General features: G+C 43.7%; 1 protein-coding gene across 1 annotated transcript in view; it reads right to left on the bottom strand.

Annotated features, from left to right (window-relative positions):
* SLC9A4 (solute carrier family 9 member A4) overlaps nucleotides 1–14780 on the bottom strand; it is an 83634-nt gene that overhangs the window by 63610 nt on the left and 5244 nt on the right. Inside the window, exon 2 of the mRNA XM_075852700.1 lies at nucleotides 9772–10235. Within this exon, the coding sequence (XP_075708815.1) occupies nucleotides 9772–10235 (464 nt within the window). The remainder of the gene's footprint in view (nucleotides 1–9771; nucleotides 10236–14780) is intronic.

The raw sequence follows: 14780 nt of genomic DNA, 5'->3' as shown, positions 1-14780 counted from the left end.
TTGAAAACGGACATTCCGGGTTGTAGCGTGAGCCCTTTCATCTCACAATACAAGGGAAGTATTTGCACTTACTAAGGCCCCATGCACACGACCGTAAAAACTCCCGTAATTACGGCCCGTAATTACGGGCCCATAGACTTCTATTGACCACGGGTACCTCCCCGTATGCTTACAGGAAGGTGCCCGTGCCGTTGAAAAAGATAGAACATGTCCTATTTCAGGCCGTAATTACGGCACGGGCAGCCCATAGAAGTCTATGGAGCTCCTGTAATTACGGGTGACTACGTGTGTGCACCCATGATTATGGGAGCATTACTAGGCGACGTCAGTAAATAGTCACTGTCCAGGGTGCTGAAAGAGTTAAACGATCGGCAGTAACTGTTTCAGCACCCTGGACAGTGGCTACCGATCACAATATCGATAAAGCTATAAAAAAAAAAAGATGTTCATACTTACCCAGAACTCCCTGCTTCTTCCTCCAGTCCGGCCTCCTGGGATGACGTTACAGCCCATGTGACCGCTGCAGCAAATCACAGGCCAATCACTGGCTGCAGCGGTCACATGGACTGCCGCGTCATCCGGAGAGGTCGGACTGGATCTCAAGAGAGGGACGCGTCACCAAGACAACGGCCGGGTAAGTATGAATTTCTTTTACTTTTATTACGGAAAGGGCTGTCCCTTCTCTCTATCCTGCACCGATAGAGAGAAGGGGCTGCCGATTAGTGCAGTGTAATTTTGCAGGCAAAAACGTGCCCATAAATACGGGTGGAATACGGGTGACACCGGACACGTAGTTACGGGCACGGGTCCGTAAATACTGGTGCAATACGGGTCCAATACGTGTGACCAAGGACCCGTATTTACGCCAGTATTTTCGGGTGGCAAAAAATACGGTCGTGTGCATGAGGCCTAAGTCTGTCATTTCTCTATTATGCTTTTTTAAAAATAACTACCCAAGCTATTTCCTACCTAGTCCCACTGTCCATGTGGCTGGCAAACATGAGCTAACTACGTAAATTATATTGCCGTTGAGTTGTGCAGTATTCTTGAGAGCTTGGGCTCTTGCCATCAGTACAAAACCTGTACCCCTATGGCCCCTACATTATTAATTTTCTATCCTACGAGCTTTCTGCCTGCATTGTATAAGGATCACTGTCCTGCACAAAACTATCAATGACCACAGCTATTGTATCTATTATATGACAGTGTGGTCACCAGTACAGGAAGTCCCAGAAAACTGGGGAAAAGAGAAGATAGCGTTATTGAGTGGATTAAGCGGAAACAGCGCAGTTTAATTGACGGACATCTGAGCTCTGATTGGTTGCTAAGGGCATGACTACATCACCTAGAGACAGACGGCAATGTAATACACGTAGATACACACACAGTGAATGAGATGTTGCTATAATAACAATAATTCCACCATTTTTCCTATTCAATTGGTCCATAGATGTCATGTAACCCTGTTGACTGAGTGCCAAAGGTCACATGATGTGTGTGTGGGCGAAGTCAACGCACTGCAGACGACAACATTACTTTACTTCTATAAACAAAGCCATGTCCAAAGAGGCAGAAGAACAAGCTGATGCTAAACGCCAAAAAGCCGATTATGGCAGAACAATGCGGCAACAACGAACTGCAGATGAAAGAAATGCTGAGCTTCAGTGTTTGCATGATCGTTATAACGAAATGACACCACAATATGTTACAATTGTCCATGGAACAGCTAAAGGCAAACTGCTTTCCAATTCAGAAAAAATCTTTACAAAAAACTTTGTATACAAAGAAATTTTCAAACATTGATGACTGATTTGTAAAGAATCAACGTAATCATACTAATATATAAAAGAATAGCTGTGTTGCCAGCAGCTTACTTTTTAACAAATTCCCGCCGCAGTCATTTTTTGGATTTTTACTTTTTTCCTCCTCACTTTCCAAAAGCCATAACTTTTGTATTTTTCCACTAATATCGGCGTATGAGGGCTTGTTTTTTGTGGGACAAGTTGTAGATTTTTACAACATTTATTGTACTACATAATGCATACCTCGAAACTTTTGAATTGGGAAAAGAGGGACATTTTTAAGCCACGCCCCTAACCACGACCAATATCCCGCATAAACACATCAAATCATGGCCAGATGTTTCTTCAAATAACAAGAACATATTCTCACTGCGGATCTCCAGACTATCTGGATATCACAGCAGTGGCGTAACTGGAGCTATAACAGGGCCCGCAACATGAGGGGGCCCGTGCCACCCACCGGCACGGGCCCCCCCATGGCCGGAGGCTCCGCTAGCAGCCGCTATGGCCGCTACAGCGCAACGCCACTGAAGGGGTTGTTCCTACAAAAGACATGCATCCCCTATCCAGCGATAAGGAGAACGGGGGACCGAAAGTCCCCCGTAGTTCTCCATGACAGACCCCGGACTTCCGGGGTCTGTCTGCAGCTCCATAGAAATGAATTGTGCACTGGTCCCGCTTGTGTGCATGCGGGTCCAGCGCACCTTTCGGTCCCCCGTTCTCCTTATCGCTGCCAGCGATCACACATGTATCCCCTATCCTGTGGATAGGGTTTACATCTCTTTTGTAGGACAAACTATAGGCCGTTTTTTTTGTGGGGGGGGGGGGCTATATGGGGTTATCTACAGGGGGGTCTGTATGGCGTTATCTACAGGGGGGGTCTGTATGGCAATATCTACAGGGGAGGTCTCTATGATGTTATCTACAGGGGGGTCTGTATGGCGTTATCTACAGGGGGGTTCTGTATGGCGTTATCTACAGGGGGGTCTTTATGACGTTATCTACAGGGGGGTCTGTATGGCGTTATCTACAGGGGGGTCTGTATGGCAATATCTACAGGGGGGTTCTGTATGGCGTTATCTACAGGGGGTCTGCATGACGTTATCTACAGGGGGGTCTGTATGGCGTTATCTACAGGGGGTTTCTGTATGGCGTTATCTACAGGGGGGTTTGTATGGCGTTATCTACAGGGGGTATGTGTGGCGTTATCTACAGGGGGTCTGTATGGAGTTATCTACAGGGGGGACTCTTTATGGCGTTATCTACAGGGGGGCTGTATGGCGTTATCTACAGGGGGCTGTATGGCATTATCTACAGGGGGTCTGTATGGCGTTATCTACAGGGGGGTCTGTATGGCGTTATCTACAGGGGGGACTATGGCGTTATCTACAGGGGAGTTGTATGGCGTTATCTACAGGGGGATTGGGGCTGTAAGACATTATCTACAGGGGGCTGTGTATGGTGCTATCTATATGGGGGTGCTGTGTGGTGGAATCTATAGGGAGGCACTATCTACAAGGGGGGGTTGTGTGATACCCGGCAGAGGGGGGGCCCCAGTCGAAAGTTTGCTATGGGGCCCAGTCTTTCCTAGTTACGCCCCTGTATCACAGATATTATGGCTCAGGTTATATCGTCTTTATGTTACTTTTCCTGACTTGGGTATAACATTTGCTCATCACGGCAGCAGCAGCTGCAGGACAAACCAAAAGGCTGAGAACAATGAAAGTCAAGATGGAGACTCTGTGGTTGATGACTTTTCAATTGACAGGTAGCAGAGTTACATGATGGGGATTTTTTTTTTCCATTTATGTAACTCTTCTACCGGTCAATGGAAAAATCATCCACCAGAGCCCCTTTGCAGATCGCTCTACACACAGCCCCCTGTACATAGCGCCACATGCAGCCCCCTGTAGATAGCTCCACATACAGCCCCCTGTAGATAGCGCCACACACAGCCCCCTGTAGATAGCTCCAAACACAGCCCTCCTGTAGATAGCTCCAAACACAGCCCCCTCTAGATAGCTCCAAACACAGCCCCCCGTAGATAGCTCCACACACAGCCCCCCTGTAGATAGTGCCACACAGCCGCCCTGTAGATAATACCCCACACAGCCCCCCTGTAGATAATACCCCACACAGCCCCCTGTAGATAGTGCCAGACACAGCCCCCCTGTAGATAGCTCCAGACACAGCCCCCTGTAGATAGCACCAGACACAGTCCCCCTGTACATAGCACCAGACACAGCCCCCCTGTAGATAGCTCCACACACAGCCCCCCTGTACATAGCTCCACATAGAGCCCCCTGTAGATTGTTCCACACACAGCCCCCCTGTGGAGAGCGTCACACACAGCCCCCCTTCAGATAGCTCCAGACGCAGCCCCCCTGTTGATAGCTCCAGACACAGCCCCCCTGAAGATAACACCAGACACAGCCCCTCTGTACATAGCACCAGACACAGCCCCCCGGTAGATAGCGCCACATACAGCCCCCCTGTACATAGCTCCACACACAGCCCCCCTGTACATAGCTCCACACACAGCCCCCCTGTACATAGCTCCACACACAGCCCCCTGTAGATAGCTCCACACACAGCCCCAATGTAGATAGCGTCACATACACACAGCCCGCCTGTTGATAGCTCTAGACACAGCCCCCTGTAGATAGCACCGCACACAGCCCCCCTGTAGATAGCTCCACACACAGTCCTCCTGTAGATAGCGCCACACACAGCCCCCTGTAGATAGCGTCACACACTGCCTCCTGTAGATAGCTCCACACACAACCCCCTGTAGATAGCTCCACACACAGCCCCAATGTAGATAGCTCCAAACACAGCCCCCCTGTAGATAGCTACACACAGCCCCCCTGTAGATAGCTTCACACACAGCCCCCCCTGTAGATAGCTCCAGACACAGCCCCCCTGTAGATAGCACCAGACACAGCCCCCCTGTACATAGCTCCAGACACAGCCCTCTGTAGATTGCTCCACACACAGCTCCCCTGTAGGTAACGCAACACACAGCCCCCCTGTAGATAGCGCCACACACAGCCCCCCTGTAGATTGCTCCACACACAGCCCCCCCAGTAGATAGCTCCACACACAGCCCCCAGTAGATAGTGTCAGATACAGCCCCCTGTAGATAGCACCACACACAGCCCCCCTGTAGATTGCTCCAAACACAGCCCCCCAGTAGATAGCTCCACACACAGCCCCCCAGTAGATAGCGCCAGATACAGCCCCCTGTAGATAGCTCCACACAGCCCCCCTGTAGATAGCGCCACACACAGTCCCACTGTCGATAGCTCCACACACAGCCCCCTGTAGATAGCTCCACACACAGCCCCCCCTGTAGATAGCTCCACACACAGCCCCCTGTAGATAGCTCCACACACAGCCCCAATGTAGATAGTTCCAAACACAGCCCCCCTGTAGATAGCTACACACAGCCCCCCTGTAGATAGCTCCACACACAGCCCCCCCTGTAGATAGCTCCAGACACAGCCCCCCTGTAGATAGCACCAGACACAGCCCCCTGTACATAGCTCCAGACACAGCCCTCTGTAGATTCCTCCACACCCAGCCCCCCAGTAGATAGCTCCACACACAGCTCCCCTGTAGGTAACGCAACACACAGCCCCCCTGTAGATAGCGCCACACACAGCCCCCCTGTAGATTGCTCCACACACAGCCCCCCAGTAGATAGCTCCACACACAGCCCCCCAGTAGATAGTGTCAGATACAGCCCCCTGTAGATAGCACCACACACAGCCCCCCTGTAGATAGCGCCACACACAGCCCCCCTGTCGATAGCTCCACACACAGCCCCCTGTAGATAGCTCCACACACAGCACCCCCTGTAGATAGCTCCACACACAGCCCCCTGTAGATAGCTCCACACACAGCCCCCTGTAGATAGCTCCACACACAACCCCCTTATACTTTGTGCCACAATGCCGCCAGAGCGGTAGAGGTAGCCGGCCCTACTGCTGCCACTCTCCGCTCTGCTTTGACGTCACTCACCGTCAGAAGAAGGCAGGAGTCTTGCAGCGGCATTCTCACTGGTGTCGATGCCGGCCCGGGAGTGGACCAGTCCAGTCACCTGACCTGTCACCTGACCGTCAGGTCACTGTGTGGTTCCCGATTCACACTGTCAGTTACAGTGTGCATCGGGAACCAGGAGGTCAGCTGTCCCCGACAGCTGACACTCCACTGATGCCGATCAGTGGCTCAACGCCGCTGATTTAGACAATTAAGCCCTTAAATGTGGCAATCACCGCATTCAGGGGCTTTGTAGCACATCGGCAGTCCCCATGTAATTGTGGGGGCTGCCGATGGTTGTCATGGCATCCGGAGGCCAGACAATGGACTCCGAGTCTGCCATTTATGGAAGCCTATGAGGACCAGCCTCTGGCTGGTCCTCATAGGCTTACTGTCAGAGTGACTATGACGTCACACTGACAGTTTGAATACATTACACTACTAGGTAGTGTAATGTATTCTAGCAGAAATCAGTGCTGCAGTTAAAAAAAAAAGTGTAAAAAGAAAAGTCAAAAAAAAGTTAATAAAAAATGTTTTATAAAAGTAAATAAATAAAAGTGTTTTTTTTCCTATAAGACTTTTATTATAGGAAAAAATGAAAACGTTAAAAAAAAGTACACATATTTTGTATCACCACATTCGTAACGACCCAATCTATAAAACTATAATGTTATTTTTCCCACATAGTGAGCACCAACAAAAAAATAAACAAAAAACCATGCCAGAATCACAATTTTTTTGTCACCACCCCTCCCAAAATATAGAATAAAAAGTGATCAAAAAGTCGCATGTACCCTAAAATAGTACCAATAAAAGCTACAACCCGTCCCACAAAGAAAAAGTCCTTACACAGCTTTTTTTACTGAAAAATAAAAAAGTTATGGCTCCCAGAATATGGTGACACAAGAAATAAATTATTTTGCAAAAAAGTGATTTTATTGTGCAAAACATAAAAAAACTATATACATATGGTATCGCCGTAATCGTACCGAAAAAAGTAAAATTTAATCTATAGCGCACAATGAACTCCGTAAGAAATAAAGAATTTAAAACGCCAAAATCACTGTTTTTTGGTCACCTTAGCTCTAAATAAAATGTAATAAAAAGTGATCAAAAAGTTGTATGTACCAGAAAACGGTATCAATAAAAACTGCAGTTTGTCCCGCCAAAAATAAGCCCTCACACCGCTCAATCGACCAAAAAATAAAAAAGTTATGGCTTGCAGAATGTGTTGATATAAAACAATTTTATTCTTTTAACAAATAGTTTTTTCTTTGGAAAAGTAGTCAAATATAAAAAAATAAAAATAAATGTGGTATTACCATAATCGTATTGAGATGCAAAATAAATTTAAGTTATCTTTTTTACCGCACGGTGAAAGTGGTAAAAACGAAACCCAAGAAACAATGGGGGAATCACAGTATTTTTGAATTTCACCCCCCAATGAATTTTATTTTCAGTTTCCTCGTACATTATATGGTACTTTAAATGGTGTCAATAGAAACTACAACTCTTCCTACAAAAATAAGCCCTCACACCGCTCGGAAAAATAAAAAAGTTATGGCGTTTGGAAGGAGGGGAGTGAAAAACAAAAATGAAAAAGCAAAAAAAAGGATCAGTCCTGAAAATGTTAATTAATTTCTAATTAAAAAAACATTTATGACCATATGTGGGGTATTGCCATACTCGGGAGAGATTGCTTTACAAATGTTGGGGTGCTTTTTCTCCTTTATCCCTTGTGAAAATTAAAAAAATCAACATTTAGTGGACAAAAATATTGATAGTCATTTTCTCGGCCTAATTCCACTAAATTCTGCAAAAAACCTGTGGAGTCAATATACCCCTAGAAAAATTCCTTGAGTGGTGTAGTTTCCAAAATGGGGTCAAATTTGTGGGGGTTCCACTGTTGTAGCACCTCCAGTGCATTGCAAACACGACATAGCACTGAAAACCAATCCAGAAAAATCTGCGCTCCAAATTCCAAATGGCGCTCCTTCCCTTCTGAGCCCTGCTGTGGGTCCAAACAGCAGATATTACCACATGGGGTATTTTCGTAATTGGGAGTAGATCCTTTACAAATGTTGGGGTGCATTTTCTTCTTTATTCCTTGTAAATATTAAAAAATGTCTATGTTTTTTCAGAAAAAAAGTAGATTTTCATTTTCACAGACTAAGGCTGGGTTCACACGACCTATTTTCAGACGTAAACGAGGCGTATTATGCCTCGTTTTACGTCTGAAAATAGGGCTACAATACGTCGGCAAACATCTGCCCATTCATTTGAATGGGTTTGCCGACGTACTGTGCAGACAACGTGTCATTTACGCGTCACCGTTTGACAGCTGTCAAACGACGACGCGTAAAAATACAGCCTCGTCAAAAGAAGTGTAGGACACTTCTTTCAGACGTAATTTGAGCCGTTCTTCATTGAACTCAATGAAGAGCAGCTCAAAATTTACGGCTGTCAGAGAAGCCTCTCAAAATGTGAGGAGGAGCATTTACGACTGAAACGAGGCAGCTGGTTTCTCCTGAATACAGTCTGTCTTTTCAGACGTAAATGCCTGCTATCATGTGCACATACCCTTACTCCAATAAATATAGCAAAATACCTGTGATGTCAAAATGCTAACTATACCCCTAGATAAATTCCTTGAGGGGTGTAGTTTCCAAAATGGGGTCACTTTTGGGGGGTTACACTGTTTTGGCACCACAAGACCACTTCAAACCTAACATTGTGCCTAAAATATAATCTAAAAAAAAGGTGGGCCCAAAATCCACTAGGTGCTACTATGCTTCTGAGGCCTGTGTTTCAGACCATCAGGACACTAGGGCCACATGTGGGATATTTCTAAAAACTGCAGAATCTTGGCAATAAATATTGAGATGCGTTTCTCTAGAAAAACCTTCTGTGTTACAGAATTTTTTTTATTACAAATGAATTTCGGCAACAAAATTTAATTGTAAATTTCCCCTCTGCTTTGCTTTATTTCCTGTGAAACACCTAAAGGGTTAAGAAACTTTCTGAATGCTGTTTTGAATACTTTGAGGGGTCCAGTTTTTAAAATGGGGGTGACTTATTGGGGTTTCTAATATATAAGGCCCTCAAAACCCCTTCAGAACTAAACTAGTACCTGTAAAAATAGCCATTTGACATTTTCTTGAAAATGTGAGAAATTGCTGCTAAAGTTCTAAACCTTGTAATGTCCTAGAAAAATAAAAGGACGTTCAAAAAATTATGCAAACATAAAGTAGACATATGGGAAATGTTAACTAGTGACTATTTTGTGTGGTATAACTATCTGTTTTACAAGTAGACACATTTAAATTTAGAAAAATGCAAATTTTTGCAAATTTTCTCTAAATCTTGGTGTTTTTCACCAATAAATATTGAATTTAATGACCAAATTTTTCCACTAACATAAAGTACAATATGTTACGAGAAAATCTCAGAACCGCTTGGATAGGTAAAAGCATTCCCAAGTTATTACCACAAAAATTAACACATGTCGGATTTGAAAAAAAACGGCTGTGTCACAAGGCCAAAACAGACTGCGTCCTGAAGGGGTTAAGACAAATTTGCTCATCCCTTATACAGGTTTTTGCCTTCCTCTGGATCCACAATTTATACCTTTCTCTCCTTCTGTTTATCCACATCACTTTCATCTCCCTGGTTGAACCTGATGGACATAAGTATTTTTTCAATCATACTAGCTATGTAACTATAAAATATGTCAAAAGATGGTGTACAGGGAGTAATAACTTAAAATATGTTTGATAATAACATTTGTCTGAAATACTGCAAATTGAGGCATACAACAAATCGAATATTCTCAATCTTTGTCAAATCTCAGAGGTGGGAAATGAGACAAAACCTTGTGTTGGTGTAATCTTTTTGAATATATTTTTAGAAATAACAAATAGGTACTTACCACAGTTATACCGTCATTCAACAATGACTCTCCAAATATCATCATGTATAGCTGTTCATTGACAGAAATTTCCTCAAATACAGCAAGGACAGCCACTGGATCCACTGCTGAAATAAGACTTCCAAACAACAAATTTTGAAGCAGAGATACATCACTTAATGCAAAGGCTTCAATCTGGCATATGCCATATAGGGAAAGACCGATGCCAAAAGCATTAATAAGGGTCCCCATCACTGACCACCAAATAATGGTTCCAATGTTGTCAAAAAAAGGACGAGTAGGTAAAAAATATCCTCCTTCAAGCACAATTGGAGGCAGGAGATAAAGGAAATAAATATCAGTCCTCATAGCAGGTGGAGCTTTGTGATCTGTCCCAAAAATAATTCCTCCAAGTAAAACACCAATGGCAATCAAAATGCAACTTTCTGGCATTATTGCTGGCAATTTGTGGTAGAGATGAAATCCTGAAGAATAAAAGAATTATATAAATGTCGTAAATAACACCGTGGCAGACTTAAAAGAGGTAAATGAAGCTTGATGTTTGAAGATATTTAATGAAGAATGCTGTGAATAACCTAATATGATCAAAATTACATGCATTTGTGTATACGCTTTAATACAGGGTGATTCAAGTACATACACAGTATGGTGTATCTTAAGAAAACATCTGCGTTGTAGACTATACAGATTACATGTACTTCAAGAAATGAAACCAGATGGCAAAACCAGATTGCCGTGACTTTTAAACTGACTTACAGGACCGATTGAAAGAGGCCGAATTCACTGACAGGCTGGTGTTCAAGGATGAGGCTACCTTTCACCTCAGTGGAAAGGTCAATCACCACAACGTTAGAATTTTGGGCTCACAAAAACCACGTGCCCTTATCGAGCACATGAGGGACTCAAAGTAAACGTGTTGTGTGCAATGAGCAGACGCAAAGTCTACGGTCCCTTCTTTTTTGCCAAGATACTGTCACTCGCCACTCCTACCTAAACTTGTTAACGAATGTCTTATGTCACAGATAGAGGAAGATCTGCCAAACGTAGTCTATCAGCAGGATGGTGCACCTCCACATTTCCATTTGGATATTCACCAATACCTGAATCATACTCTACCGGAACGTTGGATCGGCCATGCATGAAACAAGGATTCACCATTGTTGCTCTGTCCTCCACGATCGCCAGATCTAACACCCTGCGACTTCTTTCTGTGGGACTACATAAAGGACTCAGTGTAAGGACTTCGTGTATCTGCCTCCCCCCCAGCCACAGGATCTGAATGACCTGTGACAAAGCATTACTGAATAATGGAGTCCATATCCGAGGATATGCTGGCACGCGTCTGGACAGAACTGAACTACCGCCTATACATCTGCCGTCACACCAATGGAAATCACTTTGTACATTTTTAGTGTATAGTTAAAACTTGGATAGATGGTGTGTCTTTTCATGTTAATAAATTTGTGTTATGTTCTCTCGGTTATAAAAACCGAGGCTATAATTTTGCACCTTCCTTTTTGAACCACCCTGTATTTTAAGTCATATATGTATTAAATGTAATTAATAAAGGGGTGCAATATCCATAAGAGGATGTGAAAACTTAATCTCAGGCAGCACCAGCAGGCAGCATTTTGGCAGACCATTTGAGCCTTGAGGAGAGGAAGGGTGCGCTATTTCACTTTTTGCCTCAGCCACCAAAAAGGCTAGTAGCACCTGATAAATAACACATATAAGACTTGTGCTGTTAAGGGAAAAATACTGAATTAAAGGGTAGAAACAGTTGCAAAAATATTATTATAGAATTACATTTAACATTACATTATAAATCATAAATGTTTGTGTTATATAACTAAAAATAAATTTTCTATATAAATGCAAATTAATTATACACATATTATATTACTTGACGTTAGATCTTTGCCCTCTTAGGCTGCAGTCACACGTGGCGTACAGTTTTGAATTTCCACAGCGTAAACATACCCTGCAGAAAATTGTACAATGTAAGCTTATGGGAAAAATATTCCATAACGCAAGAACTATTGAAATCTGTCTGAATATTTTTCCAATAGGCCAACATTGTTTTTTTCCATTGCTGTGGAAATACGAAGCACATATGCCATGTGTGAGTGCACCCTTATTGGAAACTTGTAGCTAACCTTAACCTATCTAAACCCTCATACTATTTATATTTTTAGTAATAAAAACTTTTCTAATAAAAATTAAGTTACAGTTTACATAGAATAAATATTGCCCTATAATAATTATATGCTCCTTCTTCTCTCTATTAAAGAAAACTTGTCATACAGTGGAATCATAGTGGGGCATCAAAATAAGCCATGAAGGATCACCTGGTGTTTTATTATGATTTAGATATTTTTATGTTTTTCACCTGAGAATTGGATCCCCTAAGCCGCAAACACTTTTGCGCTGGTTAGATTGGGCTACAGAGTCTATGAAATCTCCCCATTTTTCAACTTTTACTCCCTCAAGGAGATATGGACTTTTCCGGTTGGATTCTCAAGTCACAGTTCCCAGAATAGTCACCAATTTCTGGCAGATGTGCTGTGGTAAGAACTTGTAGTGACGGTAAGAATGTGGCCAAGGGTCCTCAGCAAATAAGTGGTCGAGATTCAATAAGCCGGAGGATGAGATGGATTTGTAGTCGGGAGTCGATATCAGGAGATGTCTGCCAACCAAATGTGTCCATCAGCTGGAGCCGTGGCCATGGTACTCGGGGCTCGACCCAGTAAAGGTACGTAACAGGACTCTCCCTCTTGGGGGCCCCCCAAAAGCGGTTCCAAGAGGTTTAAGAGGATACTTTAAGGGAAAAGTCTTTATGAGCTGTGCAGCATCAATATCCTACTTAGGAATCCAGCTCCTCTCCTCTGAACAATATGCCTTCCAGTCGATTAGATAATAAAGTCTTCCACAAAGCTTACAATCCAGGATTTACTTAACCTTGAAATCTGATCGGATTTGAGAACGAGGGCAGAAAAAGTCTTGATCTTCGTAGAAAACCTGTTGATGACCAGCGGTGGAAGAAGAGAGGTATGGAAAGTATTGTAAATTCGGAAAGAAGGCTGCAGTTTCAGGCGGGAAGTAACTTAGTTAAACTGCTTAAGTGCCTGTAGTGGACCAATGAAACGTGGAGTCAGTTTATAAGACGGAACAAGCCCTATTGGCCATAGCAGCAGCAAGCTCCAAAATTGTTGTAGACTTCTCTCGGACACCAATTGTATCGTGAAAGCAATTTGCTGGTACGTTCAATTCTAAGGTGTACTGAAAACAATGAAGAGTGAGCCCAAGATAACACTTTACAGTGGAGATTAGGAGATATAAGGGAACATCCTCTAAGAGGAATTACAGTTGAAATATTTGGGGTCGATAAAATGTGCTAGAACCTCAGGAAGGGAATCAGACAGATCAAAGTAACTGTAGTATGTTTAGATTCTTGTTAGTCGGACAATTGGTCAAGATTAAATTAAAATACCAAAAGAAGAGTCCCCTGTGTGTTGACGTGGATTAAGTCTTCTAGCACTGGAGATACTCCAAACATTTGTGGTCATGTAATGATCTGGTTTCATGTAAACTCCAGAAAAAGAAGCAACTGGACAGCACTATTTACTTGTAGGGAACCCTGTCCCACAAGTTCGGTTTTGATTTAAGGTACAGTACTAAGATGAAACCAGAACTTTGGTGCAAAAGTTGTCCGATCTTTGATTCTCTGGATTTAAGCCATCAGAGGGTAACCAGGTCTAAAGAAGGTATATGAGATGCATTTGCAATGGGTAACAGCAGATAAATAACTGACAAGTTCAGCTCTACTACTCTGATGCGTATGTAAAAAGTCCAGGTTTCAGCAACAAAGTTGCATAGCTGGATATGGCACAGGAGTAGAAGACAAATAGGTAATCAGACATTCCTAAGTTCAGTAACGTTGTAGCAGAGCCGGATTGTGGTACAGAGGCAGAAAGCAAATGGGTAGTCAGACAGTCCAGGATACAACTACGATGTAACAGAGCCAAATCACATCACAGAGGCGGAAGGCAAGTGGTTAGTCATAAAGTTTCCAGGTTCAGCAACAAAGGTATACCAGAGCCAAGTATTGAGTACAAAACATCTAGAATCAAAAAACATAGTCAGGGCTAGGTCAGGTCACAACAGACATATTCAATCATATATATAAAAGAGCAACCTTGTTAGGAATCAAACACTAATTACCAGTGGCGGATTAAGTAGACCATAGGCTCTGGGCTGTTCCCCAAACTTGGGCCCCCCTTCCCCACCGCCGCTCTGCCGTGTCTATAGTGAACACCACCTTTTTGTGCGAGCATTGGCAAATGGGTGTTACGATTCTCCTTGTCAAAGGGCTGTGTCCCTACTTACTTACAGTCTCCAACCATCGCTGACAGTATCACCCTTCCTCTTGACAATGGGAATGGTAACACGCATTTGTCTATTAGTCCTGGGTACACAAAGGTATGTAGAATACAAGGATTTCCTACAACAGACATGTCAGGAGAGGGGACAGATCCCCAATAGATCCAGTGACTCACAGGTGATGTCTTCTCTGATGGAAGTCGTTTTCTTTTCTTCCCCATCTGACGCAGACCGTTATGGCGAATTCTCATGATGAGACATCTTTGCCCATCACTTCTGCAGCCATTTCCAGTCTCTATAGAAAAACACAAATTTAGACACCAAGGCCAAGAACCATACATTAAAGGGGTTGTTCAGGCACAGACCGTTTTTTATACTAATGACCTATCGATGTGCCCGGACAACCCCTTTCACTCAGACTAATAAGTTTGGACCCCAGACTAGATCATAGAATACATACAGACCCAGACCTTCTAAACTACTGCATCCCCAGACCAGACCCCCCTAAACAAATACAGACCTCAGAACAAACACCCTAAATAAATGCAGACCTCAGACAGGACCCCTAAATCCAGACCGACCCTCTACACTAATAATGACCCCAAACCTAACTCCCTTAATACAAACCC

Source organism: Rhinoderma darwinii, chromosome 2, assembly GCF_050947455.1.
Source record: "Rhinoderma darwinii isolate aRhiDar2 chromosome 2, aRhiDar2.hap1, whole genome shotgun sequence".
NCBI lineage: Eukaryota > Metazoa > Chordata > Amphibia > Anura > Rhinodermatidae > Rhinoderma > Rhinoderma darwinii.
The sequence above is the reverse complement of the archived record's forward strand: the minus strand, read 5'-3'. Positions and strand labels throughout refer to the sequence as shown.